Below are 27185 nucleotides of genomic sequence, written 5' to 3'. Positions count from 1 at the left end.
AGGAAGACGTATGTGTGCACGCATATAAATACATATATACACATAAACCCACACACGTATGTAAGCGGATTATAAATTTTACTGATATAAAGAAGGCGTAGCACACCACTTACAAATAATAAAATATACCATCGTCTCTGCTGTAGATTCCACATAGTATCTTGTTCTCACAAAACGCTTTCTTGGATTTTTGCCCAACTCTTAGATCAACCTTTGCTCGCTTTCCTGAAAGACTGTTAGTTCTGAGGCTAAGGCTGATGTTTTCATGTGAAGGACTAGGGCTAGACTGAAATGACTCAGACCTACTTCAGAACTTCACTTGTCTGTCAAATATATGAGTGACTTCTTTGCTGAATCAGATAATAGTTCTTGAATACTGGACAATCTTTCCTCAACTTTTGGTTCTACTCACAACATAATGGCTACAGACACAGCATACTTTCAAGTTTAATCTACATTATTAACATTTTCTCTATCACCTTAAGTCTAGACAATCAACAAAACAAGTCAAGCCCTGATCTGAAGCATTTGCTGATTTCCATGGTATAAATGCTCCCCCTGTGGTCGATTTCTAGCTACCAGTGTGATGTCACTGAACATGGGGTTGGGAAGAGATGCACGCAGCACCGTCATATAGTATTTCCACATATGGATACAATGGACTAGGGTGACCAACTTCCTGGTCTGTGTCAGACTGTTGCCACTTTATCTCTGAGGACACCCCTCGGTTCTGAGCAAACCGGGACAGCTGGTTGTCCTATGACAGACATCAATAACCTCAAACACTAAGGACAAAGCAGGTGGGAAAGGAAGTGAAGATGGAAGGGAGTCGATAGGAACAAAGTAAAAGGGTCCATTGTCCTGTCTTGAGAACCAAAAACAAGAGCAGAGCAAGTCAAGTGTGAGAAAGTTCTAGAGTTACCAAGTTGGGCTCAGAAAGATGTCTGAGTTTAAGATTGCCCAGGCTCTGCAGTGTGATGTGATAACACCGTCCAGTGTGATCATGCAAGTGGGTGGCTTAAGTGAAACAGAGACAAGGGGCTTGTAGTCCAGAGAGTCAAAGATCTGGGAGCCTGGCATGTTGGCTGGCTTTTCCTCATGAATACTGAGGTGACCAGGATGATGGCAAATTGGACAATAAAATAACAGCTACATGTTCTATAGTTACTTTAGGCTGAACCACTGAGAAGTTACTATACTGTCTTTGTATTTGCAAAACTGTATTCTTCTTCCCCAGAAAAAAAAGCCTTCTCCCTAGAAAAATGTGTAGATTATATATGATATTTCTCCAACCATTTCTTTTTAATATGAAATAAGTATCTTTTAAAAATATTTATTTATTTGGCTGCGTTGGGTCTTAGTTGCGGCGCTCAGGATCGTTGTTGCGGCATGCGAACTCTTAGTTGCAGCATGCATATGCGATATAGTTCCCTCACCAGGGATCGAACCTGGGCCCCCTACATTGGGAGCATGGAGTCTCAGCCGCTGGACCACCAGGGAAGTCCCTCCCCATCCATTTCTAATTTGAAATAGTAAACCATGTGCTAGGTTCCATAAACCTCTCTTAAACTAACCTGAGCTGAATCCATTTGGATTACCCTTAAGGAAGGAAGGATACACAGTTCTCAAAGAAGAAAAAGGGAGGTGGAAGTTTCAACTGTGTGAACCTACATGGCCTTAGCCAAGCCAGAGGATAATTTGTTTGTTTTTTAGTGTAATCATGGCCAATTTGGTCAAACCTAGAAGCAGGTGGAATTATCATCTGTCTGCTGTCCAGTTCTGCCCTTTGTAAAACAGTAACAATTTCACTTGCCCTACCTCCCTCCCTCCTTCAGTTGGTGTTAGGACCCTCACAGATACATAAAAAGGGCTCTGGAAAGGACAAAATACTCTAAATGATCATCACAATTATTCACTTTGACAAAATCTAACAAGCTTTTTGAAGAGGTTAAAAACACAGTAGTATGTCTATAATCTGCACTATAGACGTTTATCATGTTACTGAATGAGGACTAATTGTGAAATAATTAGAACCCGGGGAAACTCTGAATCTTGAAATCAAATCCAAGTTAATAAAAGCCCTTTTAATACCTGTTTACCAAAGGAATAAAAGAAGCCAATGAAAAGGTCATCTCCAGTGAAAATCATAAGGTTCTGCATAAATTACCCTGTAGTCAAATTAATCTTTCAAATGATAAAATTAACCTTTAAAATACACATCTATTAGCAGGGAGATTATTGTAGTACACAGTGTGACACCAATCAGATGCCCTAATTCTATAAGGAGGTATGCCCTCCACAGGCACCTTAAATTGCGTATCACCTACTTTAACTGGCAAGTATGTCATGCATTTAGTAAAGATTAAAAACCCAGCTATATTAGACATGACCTGCATACACTGACAAGTCCCAGAGTCAGACTGGGATATATAATCCTGAATCTTTAGCCAGTAATAAACTACTAAAATGGTATCCAAGAAAATCATTATTAAGGAAGAAGAGTTTGGTAGTATTTTAGTGTTACCAGTAGACTTATTCTCCTTCTTCCGGACAAATGTAGGATGGGCCTTCCCTGTCCTCTAAATTAGGCACAGTCGTGTAACTTGCCATGATGTTAACAGACTGTGAGTATAAGTAATATGGTCACTTCTGGAAGGAAGCAAGACCAATGTGCTATTTGTCATGTTCCCTTGATACTCCCATAGTGACCAACTATGTTCCACTTGGTGTTGGCTCTATCAACCCAGATCCCGGAGTAAGGAGGACATGGCATAGAGTCCCTCCAACTTGAGATGGAACAGGAGCTAGGAATAAAGCTCTGTTGTTTCACATTGCTAAGAACTGGAGCTGGGAGGTGTTGCTTGTTACCACTGCAGAACTTAATTTGACTGATACAAAGAGTGATCTAGACACAGGTTCCACAAGCAATTCCACACCTCTGATTTTGGTTACAATGCAACCATTCTTGGTTACAATGTGTTTTTTTTTTTCTGGTAATTTTTCCTACTGCTACTATAACAAATTAGCATAAATTTAGTGACTTAAAACAACATAAATTTATTCTCTTCCACTTCTGGGGGTCAGAAGTCTAAAGTGGGTTGGCAACACTGTATTCCTCCTTATCCAAGCTCTAGGGGAGAATCTGCCTCTCTGCCTTTTCTAGTTTCTAGAGACTGCCTGCATACTCTGTGGATCACAGTTCCATCTTCAAAAGCAATAGTGTAGGATCTGCCAATCTCTCTCTCTGCTTCGACTGTCACATTGCTTTTTCTCATTCTTATTCTCCTGCCATCCTCTTACAAGGATCCTTGTCATGCCTCTGGGCCCACCCAGATAATCCAGGATAAGTTTCCCATCCAAAGACCCTTAACTTAATCACATCTGCAAAGTCCCTTTTACCACGTAAGGTAAAACATTCACAGGTTCTAGGGATTAGGACGTGGACATTTTAGGGGGGTGGGGAGGTGTTATTCTGTCTACCAAATCCACCTTCTGCCAACTGAAGATAGCCGTGCAGAGACATGATTAAGATTCTGTCTCTAAAACACTGCGCAGACTGGCAAGATGACAAAAATGCTGTCATTACTAAAACAAACAAACTGTTCTGGGGCTTCCCGGGTGGCGCAGTGGTTAAGAGTCTGCCTGCCAATGCAGGGGACACGGGTTTGAGCCCTGGTCCGGGAAGATCCCAAGTGCCGCGGAGCAACTAAGCCCGTGCACCACAACTACTGAGCCTGCACTCTAGAGCCCGTGAGCCGCAACTACTGAGCCCTCATGCCACAACTACTGAAGCCCACGCGCCTAGAGCCCATGCTCCGCAACAAGCCAATGCAATGAGAAGCCCGCACACCGCAACAAAGAGTAGCCCCCGCTCGCTGCAACTAGAGAAAGCCTGCATGCAGCAATGAAGACCCAACGCAGCCAAAAATAAATAAATAAACAAACAAAACAAAACAAAACAACTGTTCTCCTGACATGCCACAGCAATGGGAAGTAAGTACTCTGAAATTCACTGCTTATTTTACATCAAAAGGAAGTACAGAAGAATTTTATTATACTGAGGGTAATAGTGGAATCACAGAGCCAGGGTGATTTTCAGTTGACCACAGGTCAGGAGAATAACAGTCCTGTCTCTTCTTGTAGATTTTATGTGGCAAAAACGGATTAGTATTGTTTTCCAGGACTAAGTCTTGGTTACCAAGCTACTGAACTTCAATTCAATCCACAAGCATGAGACAAAACTTTAAGATAACAATTCACTCATCTCACTAAAATAGGGGCTTTTTATCTCTTGAGAAAAAAGTTCCTTCAACCTGTGCCCAGAGGAGACACGCTTTTGCCACAAGAGGGAGTTTTAGTCCATGGATAAAGGGAGCATGAAAGGGAAAGGGAAATGTAACTTTGCTAGTATCACTTCCAGCCTAAAGAAATACTAAGGAGCCACAATTTGGAGGTTAAGACTGTGTACTCTGCTTTCCTTATCCCAAGCTGCACCCTGGAACCTTTTCACTGGAGAAAATTAATGCAGCCTCCTTTCGACGGGAATAGTTTCATGGAGTCTTTGTGGGAAGAAACAAGTCTTTTTTTTTTTTTTTTTTTGCAGTACGCGGGCCTCTCACTGTTGTGGCCTCTCCCGTTGCGGAGCACAGGCTCTGGACGCGCAGGCTCAGCTGCCATGGCTCACGGGTCCAGCTGCTCCGTGGCATGTGGGATCTTCCCGGACCGGGGCACGAACCCAAGTCCCCTGCATCAGCAGGCAGACTCCCAACCACTGCGCCACCAGGGAAGCCCAGTTCAAGTAACTTTTATACACCGAGGACATACTAGTTATCAAGAGGAAATGCCATGGTATAATCAGGAAAAATACCTGAGTAAAGAATGATTATTTTTCTGTCACAGCTAACCTGGTGAAAAAAGCAACTATAACTGGAATAGCATGGGTAATTGGAGAAACAAATACTCAGTGGCGGTCACGTACAACGTGCAATGCATTCCTGTGTTGTCTAGCGGCAGATACCTACCCTTCCCTGGTGCCTAAAAACTGTCAGGTAAAAATCACTCTAGCATCTAGACATGGATGCTGGAAATGGATGTTCCTAATGGGAGTTTGAAGGAGAGGGCAAGAATGCCTGTCCACTCTTCCCACTTACCTCCTATTTTGCCATGTGGAGGGATTTAGAACCACCGTAAGTGAGAGGGCAACACTCCTAAGTTAGATGTGTGACCAAACCCAACAGGCTTCCTTTGAAATCACAAAACCAAATTCTATGGCTTCTTTAAAAAGGTCTGAACAAAGCTAATCCTTAGTGTAAAAAACCAGAACATGACTTATCTCTGAGTGGGGTGATGACAACAGAGGAGCACAAGGAAAGCTTCTGGGATGATGGGCTATTCTGTATCTTGATAGGGGTATGGGTTATATGAGGTATGCATATGTAAAAAACATTGAGTGGTATAACTAAGATTTTTGCATTTTACTGTATATATATGTTACAGAAAAAGAAAAAAGAAAAGAAAGGTCTGGAGGGGCAGAGTCAAGAAGGCAAGCCTTTCTCATGAGCAAGATGTACCAGGATGAAACTGACTTCCATCTCACCCACTGACAGCAGCTCCCTTAAAGCAGTAATCCAGGCCAAGATTCTCCCCAAATATCCTTTGCTCCAAACTGAAAAGGACTAATACATAATGAACCTGGTTAACACACTTGGTCTTTTGTGATACCTTTTCTTTAAAGAGTTCACGGCAAAGAAAGATGCTTTGCAACCACAGCCATCTTTTTCTTTTTCTTTTTTTTTCTGGCCCTGCTGGGCGGCTTGTGACACCTTAGTTCCCCGATCAGGGATTGAACCTGGGCCCTCGGCAGTGAAAGCGTCGAGTCCTAACCACTGGACCACCAGGGAATTCCCACAGCCATCTTTTTCTAATAGCACCAGAAGAGACGGGTTTGTCTAGAAGTCTAGTTTTCAAAATGTTAATTACAAGAAGAAACTGCCTGTCACCAGAACAAAGAAACTTAAAATCTAAGTGGCAAGGGGGACTCTTTTAAGCTACTCTATAATCCTGGGATATGAACAGGGGAAAAAGTGTACAGAAAAGAACTTGACTGTTTATGGCAAGTTGCTGCCAAGATAGACTGCTGGTGTTTCATCTCATTAACCTTGATGCTAAATAATAATGCACTCTTCCCCAAAAGGCTTCTGCCTTTCTGCTTTTACCCATCCAACTTGCCCATTTCAAGGAGGCGGCAGATTACAGTGGTTGAAAAAGTAGACTTAGGACTTTCAGACTGAGTCCAGGTCTCACCAATATCTCTGTGCCTGAGTTTCTTCATCTGTAAGAAAGGGGGAGAATAACAGTATCTACCCTCAAGGCTGTTGTATTAATTATATCTATGTAAAGAGTATGAATAGGGTCTAGCACACAGTAATCACCAGTAAAAGTTGGCTAATGATGATGCCGATATTTAGGCTTCATGTGGTCATTATCGGCACAGGGTTAGGAGCAGAAGGTGGGTGAATTAGGAGAGACCCAGACCACACTGATCTCTAGATTCCTAAAGGTGAGAGAATCTCTAGATTTTCTCCTAAAGGTGAGACCTCTGTGAGACCGAGAGGCTCTGATGAACTGCGATGCTAACGATGCAAAGGGGACACACCTGGGAACATGTCCCTCTCCATCCCACAGCCTCACAGGCACGCCACGGACATTACCAGCCAACCAACTTCATGCGCAGCTGCAGTTTAGAAGTATTTTTTTAAAACACCAGGGTTTTATCACCCAAACACAACCCTATCACTATTCTGGCATATTTCCTTCTAGCCCTGTAGTAACAGTTCTGTGTTATTTCAAACTTTATGCTTCTTTAAAAAATGGCGGCCTAACATCCTAGTATGAAGAGTCACACAACTAATTCTCCAGATTTGGACTTTTAGGTTATTTTCAATTTTTCACTTTTACAGAGAACAACTTGTGCATTTAATTTGTTTCTTTTTGTGAGTTTGTATGTAGAACTCTTGCCTTAGGCAGTTTTCCGAGAAGTAGAATTACCAAGTCAACTGCTCTGAATGTTTTCAAGTCCTTTCATTCATTTAGCACTTACCAGGTATTTACACAGTGCCTGGCCAGACAGAAAATGAACAAAATGTGGTCTTGGTCCTTGTTCTCAACGAGTTCACAGGTGGAGGGGAAAGCATGTTGCCAGACACCTTTCCCATAGGGTGGTACCAATTTCCTAATCAGGGCTTTCCGGGTGGCGCAGTGGTTGGGAGTCCGCCTGCCGATGCAGGGGACACGGGTTCGTGCCCCGGTCCGGGAGGGTCCCGCGTGCCGCGGAGCAGCTGGGCCCGTGAGCCATGGCCGCTGAGCCTGCGCGTCCAGAGCCTGTGCTCCGCAACGGGAGAGGCCGCAGCGGTGGGAGGCCCGCGTACCGCAAAAAAAAAAAAAAAAAATTTCCTAATCAATGAATTCCTAATAAATTCCCTAAGAAGTAGTCCAATTTTACCACATCAACACGATCAGCATTCAAATAAATAAACCAAACCCCATACTGGGTTTATTAGGAGGTAAAAACTGAGATCTCGTCTTAATTTGAATTAATGTTTACTGCTTAGCTGTGCCTCCTCTATGAATCACTTCACGTTTTTGTTCCGATTTTACTGGAAGCTGGTATAGTTCTCAGTAATTTATATGTTTTCTTTACAGAGCAAAGACTTGCGGTCACTGTCAGTATGCGCTGCCACACGTTTTTTCTCATTTACCATTTCATCTATTTTTTTGCCGCTTGGAAGGATTTCCACTAATCTGTACTTGGAGCTATGCCATTCAATCTCTACGGAGAGATTTCCCAAGAAACTACTCAATGAAACCTGCTGCTTTCTTTACTGAAAGGATATTTTTGAAGATAATGTAGATTATGTTAGTTTCCTCTTTATGAGAACCCACAAAAGAAGTTTCTTTCTGAGTACCGGAATAATTATGCTTCCTGAGTAGAGGGTTTATTTTTATGTTGTGAACACAGTGAATCATGGAACTGATCACGTCTTCTTTACATCAGTGCCTAGAAAGGGTCAACTGTACAGCTCACCACTAGCAAATGCCAGCACTTTTAAAGCACACAGTTTTGGGGAATTCCCTGATGGTCCAGTGGTTAGGACCCTAGGCTTTCACTGCCAAGGGTGGGTTCAATCCCTGATCGGGAGCTAAGATCCTGCATGCCTCAAGGCCAAAAAAAAAAAAAAAAAAGCACATATTTCTGTACACTTCATACCTGGCTTTAACTTATTTCCCTAGTTTCATTTTCCCTTTGTTTTATTTTCCTTATCCATTTATTAAAAATATTTAAACCAGTTATTAAAATAATGAGGTACAAAAATGCTTATCTTGCTTGAAAAAAACTGGAAAGTTCAAAAAAGTATAAAACAAAAGGTACAAAGTCCCACCAAACACTGTGTTAGAACACAAAGGAAAAAAGGACATACACTACAGGATATCACTTACATGTGGAACCTAAAAAATACAAATGAATGTATATAAAAAATAGACTCACAGACATAGAAAACTAACTTATGGCCACCAAAAGGAAGGGGGAAGGCGGAGGGACAAATTAGGAGTATGAGACTAACAGATACAAACTACTACACATAAAATAGATAAGCAACAAGGATTTACTGTATAGCACAGGGAACTATATTCAATAACTTGTAATAACCTATAGTGGAATATAATCTGCAAAGAAACAAAAAAAACCAGATCATTATGCTATACACCTGAAACTAACATAATATTGTAAATCAACTATACTTCAATTAAAAAAATAAATAAAGGACACAGTCCTGCTTTTAAGGAGCTGAGAAGCCAGTGGGTAAGAAACAAGCAAACACAATTATCAAGAAGCGTGGTAAGTGCCCTGACAGAATGTGCTATGGACACACACAGGAAGGGCATCTAATGCAGACTGAAGGCCTCTTGGAATGAATTCTGGGACAAATGATGCAAAGTCCAGAGGGGAAAGCAGTCTAACAGAGAAAGAGAGGCCAGGGCAGCCCAAGTGATGGAAAAGACCTTACTTACTGAGCTAAGGAGTTTAAACTTAACCCTGAAGACCACAGAGAGTCACTGCAGGATTTTAAATGGGGTATAAATGACACAATCAGATTAGTATTTTAGAAAGAGACATCTGAGAGTGGTGTGCAGAACGAATTGATAGTGGATAAAAAAATGAACCAGTAGGGGGCTTCGCTGGCAGTCCAGTGGTTAAGACTCCATGCTACCAATGCAGAGGGCCCAGGTTTGATCCCTGGTTGGGGAACTAAGATCCCATATGCCTCGTGGCCAAAAAAAACCAAAACATAAAACAGAAGCAATATTGTAACAAACTCAATAAAGACTTTAAAAATGATCTGCATCAAAGAAAGTCTTTAAAAAAAAAAAGAATGCTATGAATTTTTGCCAAACTTGTTAAATTTAACCTCTTGAATTCAGTTTTCTGTATTTCTTATCACCCAATGAACATAATTTTATCTCTTCTTTTCAAATATTTATAACTTCATTTCTTATTGTATTGGCCACACAGTATTTTAAAAAAATAATTAGGTTATAAATTGAAAAATGGCCAAAGAAAACAAAATAAGAGATTTGGGAAATGATTCAAATGCTTTAAGAACTTAATAGTACAAGCCAGAAGCAACATAACAATGGAGAGAGGATGTGCTTGCCGTTGAAGACAGGTTGGGAGAGCCGGGAGTCCTCCTGACCATCAGTGCAGCGCAGTGAGAATTGGCTGCTCTTTCAGATGGGGCACATGGCAAAATGTAAGGAAGAGAAGAAAGAAAATGGAACAGCGTATTTATTCCAGCTGTGGAAGGAAGATAAACTGTGAAATAAAGGATATAATCACAGACAAACTGAATAAGTATGAATATATAAAAATAAAATAGTTTTGCCCCATGTAATATTTTAAAAAGGGGATGAGGACTTCCCTGGTGGCGCAGTGGTTAAGAATCCGCCTGCCAATGCAGGGGACATGGGTTTGGGCCCTGGTTCTGGAAGATCCCACATGCTGCTGAGCAACTAAGCCCATGCGCCACAACTACTGAGCCTGCACTCTAGAGCCCGCCAGCCACAACTACTGAAGCCCGTGAGCCACAACTACTGAAGCCTGAGCACATAGAGCCGGTGCTCAGCAACAAGGGAAGCCACCGCAATGGGAAGCCCGTGCACCGCAACAAAGAGTAGCCCCCGCTCGCCGCAACTAGAGAAAGCCCACGCACAGCAACGAAGATCCAAAATGGCCAAAAATAAAGAAATAAATAAATAATAAAAAATTTTTAAAAAATAAAAAGGGGAAGAAATAGAAAAGGAAAAAAATAACTGATGTAATCTTATGAGCACACACACGTGTGTGAATAAGTCTATTACAAGTATGAAATATGTATGGTCAATACAATATTTCATTGAATATATGGTCAAATGGTCAAAACAGATAGATGATCGGTTTATACACAAAGGAAATAAAAATAGTAAATTATCATTTGAGACACTGGCTAGCCCCTCAGGAAATGAAAGAAATTAAAAAACACTTTTATGAAATTGTTTAAACACTTGTTAACGTAAGAAACTGACAAAGCTAGAATACAATGTAAAGAAATGTATACTTATGTATTGCTGATAGCACTGTCAACTAGCCCCTGAGCTCCCTGTAAACCCATATAACACATGCAACAACAGCTATATGCAGGCATGCGTGTACATGTGCAGCCATGCACTCTGACCTCTTAAGTCCACTTGGAGAAACTATATCCCCCAAAGGGGAAACAGTCATTTGTTTAATGGTATTCAGAGTAAAACTATTCATAACAGGAAAACAATGAAAACAATCCAAGACCCTAAGAAAGTAAACCGGCTAAATGAACCAGGACAGCAACAAGACGCATCATACAGTCTTTTGTTTGTTTCACTTAGGTTTAAAAAAAAACGTTTTTGAGGTATAGTTGATGTAGAATATATTAGTTTCAGGCATGTAACAGTGATTCACAATTTCCAAAGGTTACACTCCATTTATAGTTATTATAAAATATTGGTTACATTACCCATGTTGTACAGTATATCCTTGTAGCTTATTTTATACATAGTAATCTGTACCTTTTACTCCCCTACCCCTACTTCGCCCCTCCCCACTTCCCTCTCCCCACTGGTAACCACTAGTTTAGTTTGTTCTCTGTATCTGTGAGTCTGCTTCTTCTTCTTCTTTTTTTAAAAATACTTATTTATTTGGTTGTGCCGGGTCTTAGTTGTGGCAGGCGGGCTCCTTAGTTGCAGCATGCGTGTGGGATCTAGTTCTCTGACCAGGGATCAAATCCCAGGCCTCCTGCATTGGGAGTGTGGAGTCTTAACCACTGCACCACCAGGGAAGTCCGGAGTCTGCTTCTTTTCTGTTGTATTCACTAGTTTGTTGTAGTGTTTTTTGGATCCCACCTATAAGTGACATCACACAGCGTGTGTCTGTCTCTGTCTGACTTATTTCACTGAGCCTAGTGCCCTTGAAGTCCATCCATGTTGTTGCAAAGGGCAGAATTTCATTCTCTTTTATTGCTGAGTAGTATTCCATCTTCTTTATCCATTCCTCTGTTGATGGACATTTAGGTTGCTTTCATGTCTTCACTATTGTACACAGTGCTGCTATGAACATTGGGGTGCATGTATATTTCTGAATTAGTGTTTTCATAGTACGGTTTTTTAAAAGGACACAAATGAGGACAGAAATAACTAGAAATGCAAAGGGAGAAACTCAAATGAATGCTTTGCAAAACATGCATATACATATGTGACTTAAGAAGGATGTAGATAGAGAACATTTTCCTACACTCTCATTTTATTTAGGTACAACGGTCCTGGGAGCTATCCAGAAGCCAACCTGGTACTATTCAACTAATGGAACAACTGTTGTCTCCTTCCTTCAACGTAACTTGATACAGTAGGCACCTTCATCCTCCAGTAAGTGCCATCACAGGAACATACGCTCGGCTTCACAGCTTAGGTTTCTAGAAGGAAAGCAACTGCTAAATTGTCTAGTGGGCTTACCGTGAGTGTGGCGAGTGACATGAAGCCAATTAGGTTATTCCATACTTTATCGATGTCCTTCAGCAACTGCTGGAGTTTCTCACTGCACACTGCAGTGGCTTTTATCCCCAGCTCCACACGTTTGGTTACCCTGTACACCTCAACAACACCTGACAGGGTGAGAGAGGACAGAGTTAGGTGCTGGAAGCGTACAGAAAGAGTTGAGCAAGACACAACAGCCTTATTGCTGGCTGATATTCTAGGTGGAAACTGGGACTGTATCTGGACAGACATGAACTTACTATTCCTTGGGACCAACCAACTCTTAATGCTGCAGTATAAACTCATTGGTAAGAGCACAGACTCTAGAGCTACACGGCTTGGATTCAAGTCCCAACTCTGCCACTTAACTAGCTGTGTAACCTCAGGCAGGTTGCATAACCTCTCTGTGCTTCAGTTTCCTCATCTGTAAAACTGGGATAATAGTAGTACCTCCTCAAAGGACGGTTGAATTAAGGGATTAAACGGGTTAATACTGTAAAAGGCTGAGAACAGTAGGCATTAACCAAGTATTAGCTATTTTTTTTCTGGCTTCTTTATGAGTCCATTTGTTTGAATTTGGGAAATACCATTAAACTCACTGAAAATAGGAATATTAACAGCTTAAAAGAATCGGAATGTCAATACCACTACACAGGCACCCTCGCTTTACTGCACTTCACTTTGCTGTGCTTTCTAGATACGTTTTTTACAAACTGAAGGTTTGTGGCAACTGTGCGTCAAGCAGGTCTATAAGCACCGTTTTCCTGACAGCATTTGCTCGCTGTGCATCTCTGCCACATTTTGGTAATCTCACAATATTTCTAACGTTTCCATTGTTATCACATTTGCTATGGTGACCTGTGATCTTTGATGTTACTATTGTAGTTGTTTTAGGGCACCACAAACCACGAAGCATGTGTTCTGACTGCCTCACTGACCTGCTGTTCCTGTCCATCTCCTCCACAGGCCTCCCTATTCCCTGAGACACAACAATATTGAAATTAGGCCAATTAATAACCCTACAATGGCCTCTAAGTGTTCACTGAAGAGTCTCACGTCTCTCACTTCAAATCAGAAAATATAAATGATTAAGCTTAGTGAGGAAGGCATGTCGAAAGCCAAGATGGGCCAAAAACTAGGCCTCTTGTGCCAGACAGTTAGCCAACTTTCGAATGCAAAGGAAAAGTTCTTGAAAGAAATCAAAAGGGCTACTCTAGTGAAAATAAGAATGATAAGAAAGCAAAACAGCCTTATTGCTGATATGGAGAAAGTTTTAGTGGTCTGGATAGATCAAAGCAGCCACAACATTCCCTTAAGCCAAAGCCTAATCCAGAGCACGGCCGGCCGTAACTCTCTTCAATTCTGTGGAGGCTGAGAGGTGAGGAAGCTGCAGAAGAAAAGAGTGTGAAGCCATCAGAGGCTGGTTCATGAAGGTTAAGGAAAGAAGCCAACTGCATAACCTAAGTGCAAGGTGAAGCAGCAAGTGCTGATGGAGAAGCTGCGGCAAGTCATCCAGAAGCTCTAGCTCAGATAATTAACAAAGGTGGCTACATTAAACGACAGACTTTCAGTGTAGATGAAACCACTTTCTATTGGAAGATGCCATCTAGGACTCTCGTAGCTAGTGAAGAGACGTCGATGCCTGGCTTCAAAGCCTCCAAGGACAGGCTGACTTTCTTGGTAGGAGCTAATGCAGCTGGTGACTTTAAGTTGAAGCCAATGCTCATTTACCATTCCAGAAATCCTAGGGCCATTAAGAATTATGCTACATCTACTGTGCCTGTGCTCTCTCTATAAATGGTACAATAAAGCCTGGATGACACACACCTGTTTACAACACGGTTTACTGAATATTTTAAGCCCACTGTTGAGGCCTAATGCTCAGAAAAAAAGATTCCTTTCAAAATATGGGTGCTCAGTGACATTGCACCTGATCACCCAAGAACTCTGATAAAGATACACAACAAGATTAATGTTTTCATGCCTGCTAAACACAGAACATCCATTCTGCAGCCCACGGATCAAGGAATAATTTCAACTTTCAAGTCTCAGTCTTTAGGAAATACATTTTGTGAGGCTGTAGCTGCCACAGATGGTACCTCCTCTGATGGATCTGGGCAAAGTCAATTGAAAACCTTCTGGAAGGGATTCACCATTCTAGATGCCATTAAGAACATGTGTGATTCACGGGAAGAGGTCACAATATCAACATTAACAGGAATTTGGAAGAAGGTGATTCCAATCCTCAGGGGTGACTTTGAGGGGTTCAAGACTTCAGTGGAGGAGGTAACTGCAGATGTGGTGGGAAGAGCAAGGGAATTAGAATTAGAAGGGGAGCCTGAAGATGTGACTGAATTGCTACAATCTCATGATAAAACTTAACAATGAGGTATTGCTTCTTATGGATGAGCAAAGAAAAGTGGTTTCTTGTGGTAGAATCTACTCCTGGTGAAGACTGTTAAAATGACAACAAAGAATTTAGGATATTACATAAACTTAGTTGATAAAGCAGCAGCAGGTTTTGAGAAGACTGACTCCAACACGAAAAGAAGTTCTCTGCTGGGCAAAATGCTTTCAAACAGCATTTTATAGTATATGGAAATGGTTCATGAAAGGAAGAGTCTATCGGTGCAGCAAACCTCACCGTCATCTTACGCCCCCCCACCAGCCTTCAGCGACCACCCTGATCAGTGAGCAGCCATCAACGTGGAGGCAAGAGCCTCCCCACCAGCAGAAAGATTATGACTCACGGAAGACTCAGATGATGGTTAGCAGTTTTTAGCAATAAAGTATTTTTAAATTAAGGTATGTACATTGTTTTTTTAGACATGATGCTATTGCACACTTAACAGACTACAGTAATAGTGTAAATATAATTTTTCTATGCACTGGGAAACCAAAAAATTCATGTGACTCGCTTATTGAGATATATGCTTTTTTGAGATATATGCTTTATTGCAGTGGTCTGGAACCAAACCCGTGATATCTCCGAGGTCTGCCTGTAATTAAGAACTATCTCACTCCTCTGAATGCCCAAAGATCTACAAAGTCTGTGGCTTCATGTATCTTTTATACACTTGACACAGAATGGCTCTTCTCCTGTGGTCGCTGAATTATGGCTGAATTCTTTCAGCAAGGATGAGGGTGCCAAGGTCTCCACATTCTAAGGACAGCTGCCAGACGTACCCCCAACCCCTCCACCAGCCGCTATAAGAGAGGACTGGAAGAATCCCAGGGGGTCTTCAGTGGTACACGTTCAGCCTCTGTACAGCACCACAGCTTGTCCTTCCTCCCCCAGGGGAAGGGCAGGAATCACAGTCCACTCTAAGCCAAATGAGGGGGCTTCTCAGATGGTCTTCCACACTAGAAAACTGGTAGAAGGAAGGACAGCGGAACCAGAGCAAGGTGGCAGGAGGAAGGAGAGATCACATCCCTCCGTAGCCACTCATGCAGCAAGTATTTGCGAGTGACCATTATGTGCCCGGCCCTAGTCTAGGGGCTGAAGACCCAGCAGTGAGCAAAACGGACCCAAATCCTTTCCTTCTTGGAGGTTCGTTCTAGTGGAGGGAGACAGATAATAAGAACAGTAAGTAAAGCATTTAAGATATTAAAGGTGACAGGGCTAGGGAGAAAATCAAGCAGGGAAAGAGACGGGAAGTGCCAGGGTGGGGAGGCACGACATGGCTTTGAGTAAGACAGGCCAGGAAGACCTCACTTAGAAGGTGACATTTGAGTAAAGATCTGAAAAAGACTACGGTCCAGTGCATGTGGCTCTGGCCATGGGACAAGCCTGAGCTTGGGGAGGAGAGGACCATTGAAATGGACAGGGATTGAGATTTCATGTTGGACTGGCATGTCTGATAGCTGAAGGTGGCCAGGAAGTTAAGGAATCTGTGATGTCGGTGAGAGGTAGAAAGGAAGAATTCAACACAGCATGGTAAGAATTGATTGGAGACCCAGTGATTTAATTTTCTTTTTTAAACCAATAATTTAATTTTAATGGCTCATCTAGTTCAGACTCTTTGATAAACCAGTAATTTTACACTGTGTATAACAAGGACTGGGAAACCTGGCCAAAGAGACCCGAAGTCAAATGGTTGTTCCTGTCTGGGACTTAAGTGTCTTCTCTACAAATGCAGACGCTACTTAGTGAAGTCATATGTGGCTTGAGAGATCTAGATTAAGCTATGTAACATAGGGACAACTGAAAAGACTGCAAAGTGTCATGATTTTGGATAAGCAAAATATAAAAGCACATACCTAATAAGTATTCCATGCCTTGAGCTGACTGAATTACTTCTGTGCACACAGAACTACTACTGATTCCATTTAAGGTATCATTGGCCTTCTTAATGACCTACAAAGAAATGAAATCACATCACCTTATGTAATCAGGAAAAGTCATTACAAATCAATTTACTATCAGTAGAAAACCCAACAGAGAGCCAGGAGGTGTGGAAACACATGACTGATTGATGTATATAGAGGACTATGCTGAAACAAATCTGAGAATTTAATTTTGACACTGAAGAACCAATCCTTCATTTTTTTTGGAAGAGGAAAAATAGAGGTTCTTTAGCTTAAATATTATTTTAACTTGGGTAGAGATAATGATATCATTTTGTTATGTCTTAAACACAGTGACAGAAGAGGGCACGGTAGTTGAGTGAGCTGTGTCTACTATCATAGATGGGAAAGAAGCCTTGCTTAAGATGTGTGACTTTCCACACAGCTTCTCTTTGCGCAAGGCCATCGAGGCAGAGCTCTGCGAGTCTATCCAAATGAACCCAGAAGGCAAGATATGTACACAAGGGGCATTTCCGTACATGTGAACATCACGAAAGTGACAGACTCACCTCTAGGGCACTCCCTAGGCACCGCTGCCATTCATATGCATATCTCTCATTCTCCTGTGAATTTTATAAAAAGAACTGGGTCAAACCAGCAAGGCTGGAATCCTATTTGTTACTTCTGTCAATTCAGAGTACTGAAGACTTTACTGTGCATGAAAATCACTCTAGTCCAAGCGCAACTTATCTTTTTGAACCCACTAGTGACAATTTTTAATTCCTGATAAATGTAACTTCCAAGCACATGACTTGTAAATCTGAGGGAAATGTTTCTTCGTTGATTCCCTTTGTAAATGTTGCCTCATTTGTTCCACAGCGGAAGTTTCTTTAAAGGCACTCACCATATAGGTGTCTAGTACAAGGGCCAGTATCAAACCACGGCTTCCGGCGCCATGGCTTCCTGAGTGTGCGTGTGCGCGTGTGTGCCAGGGAGGGACGAGGAGCGCTAAGAGTGTTGGCTGGAGGAGGAAGGCAGCATGGGACTACGGCGCTGTGAACAGGAGCAGTGAGAGGACCCAGGACATCTGCCCTTTCTCCTCTATTTTGAGGCTTTACCATTCACTAAGATGATAAAGTCTACGTGCTCAAAATGAACCCCGTGAAACACCTGCCTGCCTGTGAGGTCCCAGGAATAGTTCCAGTTTTAGGGTCACTGACTACTTTCAGTGATGCCACATCTGGGAGGTACTTTCACCTGGGGCTAACGTCACCATTCTCTCACTGTAATTACGTATTTTACGTCTGGTGCTTTGTGACGCTCTGCCCCTGATTCCCCAAGTGAAAGCCGCAAGCGCTTTTTCTCAGGGCCCTCAGGGGCTCAGCCCCCTGCGGACGAGGAGCCCGCTCACCTCCACCTCTCCTGTCAGGTCTTTGTACTTGTCGCGGATGACGGGCAGGGCGGGCTTCTCGCTCAGTGTGTTGGAGCGGTCTCTGAAAGGCTGCTCCAGGGCCGGAGAAGGAGAAGAACGGCTTATTTCTTTATCACCAAGGCTCAGACTCCGCTTGTGCGATCCTGGGGGAAGTGGATGGCACAAAGGTTCTGATTACTCAGCTTAGTGCAAGCAGAGGCTCTTCCTTGCTAACACGACCCTCTTTTCTTAGATGTTTGTGTCAGGAGGCGTTCACACCCCTCATTCAGCCTGTCTGGCAAGCTACATGTTGAACGCTTTCATTTGTTCTCTCTTGCTTGAGTTCCTTGCCTTTAATTTTCTCCATTACGCTTCTCCGATCTATCATAATTCTTCCATAATTCTAAGTGCGGAATCACTGGAGTCTGGAGGGCTAAAGGGTCCTTCTAAGTATCAGTGCATAAGAGGTGTGTTGCTTCTCCAGCCATCAGTTAGGGATTTGTACCGACTTCCTCCATCTCTCCCAATCTAATGGAAATCAACGAGCCCTTCTGTCAGGATGCGATTAAAGCAAAAGAGGCAAACTTAAATGCCTTCAGAGGACAGGCAAGCAAAGTAAATGACTGAAGAAGGTCAGCTGGAGATGGAAGTGGTGGGGACTGCGACACTGGGGGGAGCACACCTCAGCTGTCAGAGGGGGATGTTGCTACTCAGCTCCAGCTGCCTGTCAAGAGGTGGGAATGTAGGCCTAGTACTGCCAGATGCTACAACTTTTCAAGAAAAGCTAGAGGGACTTCCCTAGTGGTCCAGTGCTTAAGACTCCATGCTCCCAATGCAGGGGGCTCGGGTTCGATCCCCGGTCAGGGAACTAAGATCCCACATGCTGCAACTAAGCCCGCGCACTCTAGGGCCTGTGCACGGCAACTTGAGAGCCACAATGAAGACCTAGCGCAGCCAAAAATAATTAATTAAAAAAAAATAAGCTTACAAAAAAAAAAAGAAGAAAGAAAAGCTAGAAATCCAGATTGTGAAGTGTCATGATTTCTATGTATCTGCAGCTGCTTCACATATTAGAAAACCTTCCATGTGGGTCAATCAAAGCAGGTCTGCAGGCTGGATCCAGATCCACAGCTACCACGTTGCAGCCTCTGGATGAAAAGATATAGTCCATAGCCAGCGGACAAGAGCAGAACTAAGTTGCCCACAAGGGGATCAAACCATTTCTCTGTCTTTTAACACGGCACACCTCTACCCCAAACAAGCGAATGAACAACAGACTGGGGGCTATGCTTATTTTTAGCCCCAAAAGCAGTTATCTGAGGGATACTGGTTTAACTTCAGTTCAGTCTCAGGAAAACCTTCTTTTATAGCTATCTGTCATAGACTCTGATTTTAAACACTGGAAAATCTATTCCTGCTAGCCCAGGGACTAACTTCTTATTCTAAGAAAGAACATCTAACACTGCAGTGGAAGAAACCATGACGTAAAATCTATGTTGGAAGCCACTCACCTTGAACGGAAAGGTCAAAGGTTGCCAGCTCACTTTTGATCATTTCTTCACTGGATTTCATTTTGCCTTGTGAATTGGCCACTAAAAAGTCAAATTTGCTGATTTTGGGCTTTTCACTTTGAAACTCTCCAAAGTCATCTGCACATTCTTTGGGGGTGTCGTGAGAAGCGCTGCTGGGGGCTGGGCTTGGGCACGTGGCCTCTTGGCTCCGTTCAGCCGCAGGCAGGTCCTGTCTGGTGAAATCCCTGTAGTCCTCGCTTTTATATTCCTTTTGCTCGCTGGCCTGTGGGATCACATCTTTAAAATTGGCAAAAGCCGGAAAGGTCGTCTCTGGAAGAGCATCCTCGCTTGTGAGGGTTGTGACTTTGGAGAGAGGTGTCATGGTGAGGTTTTCGGTACTGCCAAATGAAGTCTCTTTCTTTTGAAGAGCTGAGGCAGCTGAGGAGGCCCTGCTTCCTGCTGAGAGGACAAATGGAGAGAGTTTTCTGCCCTGAGAGGCATCATCCCTGTCTGACCAGTCATAGCTCGTAAGTGTGCTCACTGCAAAATTGCTACTGTAGGTTCCAAAAGCAGCACATTTTAAGTCCTCTACATCTGAAAGGGAAATAAGACCCCACAATTAGAGGCAAGCTCACCATTTAGGCAAAATGCCCTAAGCTCTGCAGAAGCAAAATGTCTAGCACTTTTGATTCATTTTATGCGATGTTGGAGTTAACTAAATTTAGAGCTTGTACTAAAATTAAAGAAGCTGGGCTGTAAAATCTGATCTTGAAAAACCCACATTAGCCTTGAGTTGGCATTTATATTTAGTAACAAAGAGCCATCTTCTTTGGATAGTACAATTCTTAAAAAAAGATAGGAGGTTCATCCACCAATGTATATACAGTTTGATATAAGAATAGGGTCATTTAATCAAATGTCCGTTCACTTATGAACTTTAAAATGTATTTACAGTATTCCCTGCCTAAAACAAGTCTCTTCCGTTTTGACTTTGCTGGAAAATGTTCCTTTATAACACGGCCATATGAAATGTATACGACAAACTAATTAGAAATTGACAATATCCCAAAACTGAAGTAAAAATAATGTTATTTAACTTTTAATCAGTTATGAGGAGTTTCTGTCTAGGCAAGGCCACATATGAGATTTTAATTGAGCAGTTACTTACCTAGTTGTTATTTTGGTCAATATGGACGTCATATTGCTGTGATGGAGTATGAGGAAAGAAAAATCAGTCTGAACTACTTTAATCACTAAAAAAATAGAATCAAAGGTCTGGGTCCTCTTGGGCTCCTGTTTCTCCTTCAACTATGTGTAACCCCCTCATTTAAAAAAAAAAGGAAAAGAAAAGAAATGCTGCAGCAGAAGACTCATTTTACATGCTTAATATATCTTTAAATAATTTAAGAGGTGGCACAAAACAGCAGAAAGAATGTAGGTTTTTGATTCAGACAGACCTGGGTTCAACTCCCAGCTCTGCCACCTACCACTTGTGTGACACTAGGCAAGCTATTTAACATCTCTTAACCTCGGTTTGCTTATCTGTAAAAAGAGAAGACCATGCACTTGGAAGGGCTGTGTTATGACATTAACGATAACAAGCGTAAAGGGCCCAGCCCAGGGCCTGGTGAGCAACACAGCAATTACTATACAGCATAGTTGCCAGCAGCCTCAATGTGGTATTTAGTTGCCTGCCTTAGGGCCTAAAATAGAATTGTTTCAAAGAAAAAATGAAAAGTCAACCCATCCCTTTAGTGGTCTTAGTAGGGAAAATTTCTTGCTCATTTTCGTAAAGCAAAACCAGCTGACGCTGAGTAACACTGGTGTGGAGAAGCAACTTTCCAGCAGCGCTGTCCATTCAGTCTGGCTGAGAGGTGTTTGGTCTCATTTTGGTCATTGTACACCAGGTAAGAAGGCCAAATGCAAGACTCCCTCTCTGACAACCACAAACATGGATTAAAGGAAAATGCTCACAAGTTCTGTGACCCAGATTTTCGTAACACAGTCAACAGGTAAAGCAACACTGGGCTTCTTCATCTCTCTTATACGGCAATGTTGCATAGTTTATGAGAAGGAAGGGATTCCTGACATCGCTCCTCTAACAGTGCACCCCAAATAGCTCTCTCTCTCTCAACCCTATTAGGAAAAGGGCACTAACTGAATAATAAAAAAAATGGAAAACCCGAGATTTACAGAGAGGCCAACCAGTGAAAAGCAGGTTAACTGCCACAGAACAGCAGTATATTTTAAAATTCCGTAGTGCAAATGGTACCCTTCAAATTTAGCTTATTAAACAGGAGGGAAAAAAAGATTCAGGTGAAAAATGTACAGTTTAGAATGAATGAAACAAGACTTTAGGCAGAACACCCTCTTAGTCTCTGGCTGTAGTGTTTATTTTCCCCACTATTTAAAGGGATCAGAAGGTGCCCTGACTCAAATGAAGTGAAATTCTATCAGGAGGCAGATGCAGTTAAACACAAGATGAGTGAGTCTTCAAGGGGTACATTCAGAAGAATGTGTCAGAACATGAATTTTTTATTATTACATCCTACCAGAAAGCTCTTTGAAGAAGCTGTATTGTGAACTACTCCCAGAATCTCATCTACTAAAAAGGGTAGCAATTTTCCTAGAGACCAAAGATAAATTTAATAAAAAGTCAAGCTCTTGTTCAAGCATTACAACTAAATTGCTATGGTAATAAAAAAGACCCTTTTGTGCAATTATGCAGCAAGAAAAAACAAGTTTTCTTTTTTTTTTAAAAAACAGAAATGACTGTAATATAATCAGGCAAAAGGCATTATAAGCAATAAGGGAATACCTTAGTTGAAGACCTTTTAAGTATTTTTTATAACACTATAGGTCTTCAAGAAACGTTTCTTTTATTAAGAATGATAAACATAACATTTTGCCTTTTGGAACAACTCACAGAAATGACCAAAAGAAAGATTAAAAAAGAAAAATTTTATATTCTATAAGATAATGAAGCGTAATGATACTGGATATATGAAAGTCAAGCCTCAAGGCTGATTTTTTAAATTTTACTTTTGCTTATTTACTAGCTATATAGTGTAAAAAAACAATTTACTAAAGTGCAATTCATTTGAACACATAAGGAAGTACTGCTACTACATAAGGAACGTGAGAACACTGTATTCCTAAACCTTAGCATTCATAAGCAATATAAAAATACAGTTTTATTTCCTAGCATGGTGAATATTAGTTAACTGTTTGTTTTTTTTTAAGTAAACCTTTTTTTTAGAAAAACGTGGTATATCAGCTCACTGAGGGTAGATTAAACCAAGAAAATTCCTTATTTCCCACATGTTAACAGTTCTATGTTTTCTAAGCAGTCAAATGAAATGTATTATTGTACGATGGTCTTAAAAATAGTAAAGATTCTATAAGAGCCACAACATGAGTGATGGAAAAAATAATACGGAATAACCCACATTTTATTTTGCAATCACTGAAATTACTGTAGGTGGGTTTTCAATTTGATAGCTGAATTCTGAAAATTGCAAGAGAAAAAGGAAAAGAAAACAGAATGAATGCAATAAAAGGAACAGAGAATCACTGCTGTATTTCTGATTCTACTGGAAAACTCTTAGGCTGTGCTAGGTTGAACTGCAATTGCACACAGATAATGCGCCAAATTGTGTGCTTTAATATATGTATTTGTTTGCAACCAGGAATGTCCTGTTACTAAGGCCAAAGGAATAAACTATACAATCTGTTTTCCATCATGGGTCTCAAATTAAGACATGGATTTCTTGCTTACACTGGCAAGTAACCCCATCAGTCTCTTCCATAACCTCTATTCATGTCCCTTCTGCACGGATGTTGTACGTGAAAACAAGGTATTTCTTGGAACAAAGAATGTGAGCTGCTGCTACAGGACACAGAAGGCCATACCGATTCCCATGGATCTTTTCTAAAGCTGTAAGCATATGTGCCCAGGTGATTAAGAGTTACTGGCTTTTGAGAAAGGCGTTTAGAAAAAGAAAAGAGATACATGTGCAAATTCCGCTGTTCCCTAGTGTTTTATATAGCAATTAAATTGTTCATTGGCCTAAGGAATAAACAGCTTTTAATTTCCAATACTGATTGAATCCAAACTGTTTTACCAAAGCAAATCATGAAATATTTATACACTTAAACTTCTTTCCATTCCTGGCCTTATTCTACCTTCTGAAGTCAGTCATATTTACATTCTCTATTAACTACAGAACCTGGCCCGACTGTGTCCTCTAAGTATCAAACACCCTGACAGGTGTTGGTGAAGAAAACAGGAATGAAAGTGATCATAGTGTAAGAATGACAGGCCATAAAATGTTGCTGTATAATCGCCTTCCAGTGTTTCCTAATCTGCATAGAAACCTCCCATTCTTCATGTGTACTTACTCATATAAATCTATAGTTTAAATGTTGTCAGGCTATCAGTAAGCACCTGCAGGTTTCCAGGTCAGTGCTTTAAGTTCAATAAAGAAAAGTGGCAATCCTGTGGATATTTTCAGTCCAGAGGAGGCTGGAAGGCCACAGAATGGTGCCAAGACATACAGTGGGACATGGTCATCATTAAAAATCCCACAGAAAAAAATCAAATGAGCACAGAAGATGGCAATTACAACTAGAGCCTTGTGACCATGCAAAGGAGAGGGGAGCACCCAGAAGACCATACTATGCATATGACCCTATATAGCTAATGGGCCAACATTTTCCAAAACAACCTATGAAAAGCATTCAACTGATGGAAAAACAAAGCTGGAAACAGCTCTTTAAATATTAAATTGGTTTGATTCTTTGAGTTATTTTAGGATTTAGCCCAGCTTCTTTGATATTGCCAGAATCCCCTTCATGTTCATTAGCTACTTTTAAAAATCAGCAGGGATTTTAATGTGAAAAACAGAGTGACTGTAAGATATAAATACATTTGTATAATTTCTCAGGCACTGATGTGTGAAGTCAGGCACTAACCACATCTTACTTTACTTGGCACTGGGGAAAACAAAATGGTGTTTTTTGATTTGTTGGAACTTACAGAATACAGCCTTCAAGTCTTTACTGAAAGTTTATATTGTTATATGTATTATCAAAACTTCCTCCCTAAAAAGTAATATTACTCTGGAAACATTAATTGCTCAATTTGTGAATGTGATTATGTTTTATGCACAGGCATATTAATTTTCTGGAGCCTGCTTAAATGCAGAAAGGAGTTAAAATAAAGCAGTCCCAGATGGACCAATATAGCACTAAATAATTCCACTGACAGAGGAATTCCTTAGCCAAAGCCATCATGAGACTGGCACCAGAACATTCTAAAAGAAAGGCAACTGGTATTTTCACTAGATGGAGGCTACACCAAAATCTCTTTCTTCCAAATTAGTTAATACACATCATAATTAAAACATAGTATGATTATACAAGGTTTCGCAAACCAAGTACTATTCACTTTCTAAAGAAATATGCTCTGGAAAACACGGTATTTTGAATGGCAGACCCAGCTTTTCTTAGTGTTAATCTAAATCCCAATATGCAACTTTTCTTTTTTCTCAAATGGCATAGTTCAAATACTGTAAGTAATCTCTCAGGAATCCTATTCAAAATCCTCACCTTCAACGGTTTAATTTCCTTTCTGACTCAAACTTTTAAAAAGAACAAAGAACCAAAGCGTCAAAATATAAGGAAAGGGCTTCCCTGGTGGCGCAGTGGTTGAGAGTCCGCCTGCTGATGCAGGGGACACGGGTTCGTGCCCCGGTCCGGGAAGATCCCACATGCCGCGCAGTGGCTGGGCCCGTGAGCCATGGCCAATGAGCCTGCGCGTCCGGAGCCTGTGCTCCGCAACGGGAGAGGCCACAACAGTGAGAGGCCCGCGTACCAAAAAAAAAAAAAAAAAAAAAAAAAAAAAAAAAAATATATATATATATATATATATATATATGAAAAAAATTTAAACAATGGAAACAACTCCCTTTTCCCAAGGTCTTTCACTATTATTATACTCTAAAATGGAAAAAAATTTCCAAATTTGGCCTACTCTTGCAGCTAACTTCTGTGGGTCTTTCTAAAATTGTTTTCTTAAAAATGAAAAGAGCTAAGAACTTGCTTTACGGACTAAGTTAAAAAAGACCAAGGGTGGCTTCATACTACATTCTGAAGCTGGAAAGATAACATGCTCTACAATTAGTGGACGGAGTGCCCAACTTCAAACTCAAATCAAATTCAGTCCTGGAGACTCCCTGGTATTAACAATAAACACTTTTCATTACAGAGATTATCAATCTAAATTCAGTTTACATTTACTCTGCTCAGAAGTTCATCTCAATACCATTCGATAATTTATTTTAAATTAAATTTATATATACCTAGTTATTAATAGATATGGCCCTTTCCCCAACACTAAACTCTTAGATCTTCCCCTTCTCGTCACAGTATAATTCCTAGTGGAGACAGGCTCTGTGATGTTTACTAAGCAATAAAATCTTCACTAGAAGTAAGGAATAAAATTTCTCTCTATTACATAAAGTAATGTAAGGTTTACACTTATCTTTTAAAACGTTTTAACTTACATTTTAATCCAGTGCCATGTTAAAAATTTATATCCGTGGAATTATAAGGGGAAAAGGCTAAAATGTACCAATAACTTTCTTAGGAGAAAGGTGTTTGAAGAAACAAAATAAACAAAAGGGAAAAAGCCCTCTAACCACAGGAGGGTTTAAACTTGATACTAACCAGGTATTTCTTTGGTCTAACCCTGGAAAAGTACAAATTACACACATCTCCACACTTTCAAAATGTGTGAAAGAATTATTTATTAACGTTAAGACTTACAGATCACAAAGGAGAGTGGTACAGAAGAGCTGGGAAAAAAGTCATCAGAATAAGCATGCAGATCGGTATTTGCAGAGGAATATACCAAAGCAAGTTTGAAAAGGCACATTCACACAGAAAATGTCTAAATTGAAAAAAAGACATCAGAAAAGCAGCCAAAAAATAATAATAAAGCGCTGATTAAAATACAAAGATTTTCAATGTCAAAGAAGAGCTACTTTACAGGTAGGTAGGTAGGCAGGTAGCTACAGAAGCCTTGCTAACCCTTTGAGAGTGTCACAAATGAGGGGCAGCTCTTGCTGCCAACAAAACCAGATGATCTTAATGACTGCACATCAAGATGCTTTAGTGCTGAGAGATTCAATTTAGAGGGGGGAACAAAAGCAGCCTAGTTGAAATTATATGCAGCAAGGGCTCAAAGGGTTAAATGTAATAATACGCAGAGAAATCAGGCAATGTTATTAGCGTTATCTACCTTCCATACAAAGAATTATAGCAAGAGTTAAAAGAGACAGTATCCCCTTCAGAGTCGAGTTAGGGTTTCTAAACAGGATTAAGGTCCAGAGATGATAATCTACTACGTTTTATTCTCTCTTCGTCAGCCCACTTCTTATTTCTCCAACAAAAAGTACCCTTAACCCTCAAACTAAGAGAGCAAGAGATACTGTGTGTCAACATGAGGATAAAGAAAAAGCAAGTTGCACTGGAGAAGTCCCTGCCATTTACCCTCTTCAATACATTCATGCAGCAGTTTTGCTCAAGAACGATATAGCTCATTGGTCAGGCATCAACCCCTTTTAACAACCACTCTAAAGGGATACTGCTCCTTTCGGACAGGAGGTTTACAGATCAAAAGGAGGGAACAATCCTCTTTTAAGAATATCCTCAAACTGAAGAAACTTGGCTTGAACGTTACAGGTTCCAAGCTGGGAATGTTCCAAACATACATAAAAGGACATGAGCACAGAAGATTATTTTAACAGGTCAATCAGAACAAGCTCAGTCACGAAACCAATCTCCCCTCCCCAAATGGAAAAAAAAAAAGAAAA

General features: G+C 41.0%; 1 protein-coding gene across 19 annotated transcripts in view; it reads right to left on the bottom strand.

Annotated features, from left to right (window-relative positions):
- SYNRG (synergin gamma) overlaps positions 1-27185 on the bottom strand; it is a 93041-nt gene that overhangs the window by 5245 nt on the left and 60611 nt on the right. For 15 of the 19 annotated variants that reach the window (XM_033431548.2, XM_033431551.2, XM_033431564.2 and 12 more), the window contains 5 exons: positions 19309-19902; positions 17798-17961; positions 16956-17009; positions 16360-16456; positions 12079-12227 (listed from right to left, as the gene is read on the bottom strand). In XM_033431548.2, coding sequence (XP_033287439.1) covers positions 12079-12227; positions 16360-16456; positions 16956-17009; positions 17798-17961; positions 19309-19902 — 1058 coding nt within the window. The remainder of the gene's footprint in view (positions 1-12078; positions 12228-16359; positions 16457-16955; positions 17010-17797; positions 17962-19308; positions 19903-27185) is intronic. The other 4 variants (XM_033431566.2, XM_033431552.2, XM_033431558.2 and 1 more) reach the window with 1 other exon arrangement.

Source organism: Orcinus orca, chromosome 19 (assembly GCF_937001465.1).
Source record: "Orcinus orca chromosome 19, mOrcOrc1.1, whole genome shotgun sequence".
In the NCBI taxonomy this organism is placed as follows: Eukaryota; Metazoa; Chordata; class Mammalia; order Artiodactyla; family Delphinidae; genus Orcinus; species Orcinus orca.
The sequence above is the reverse complement of the archived record's forward strand: the minus strand, read 5'-3'. Positions and strand labels throughout refer to the sequence as shown.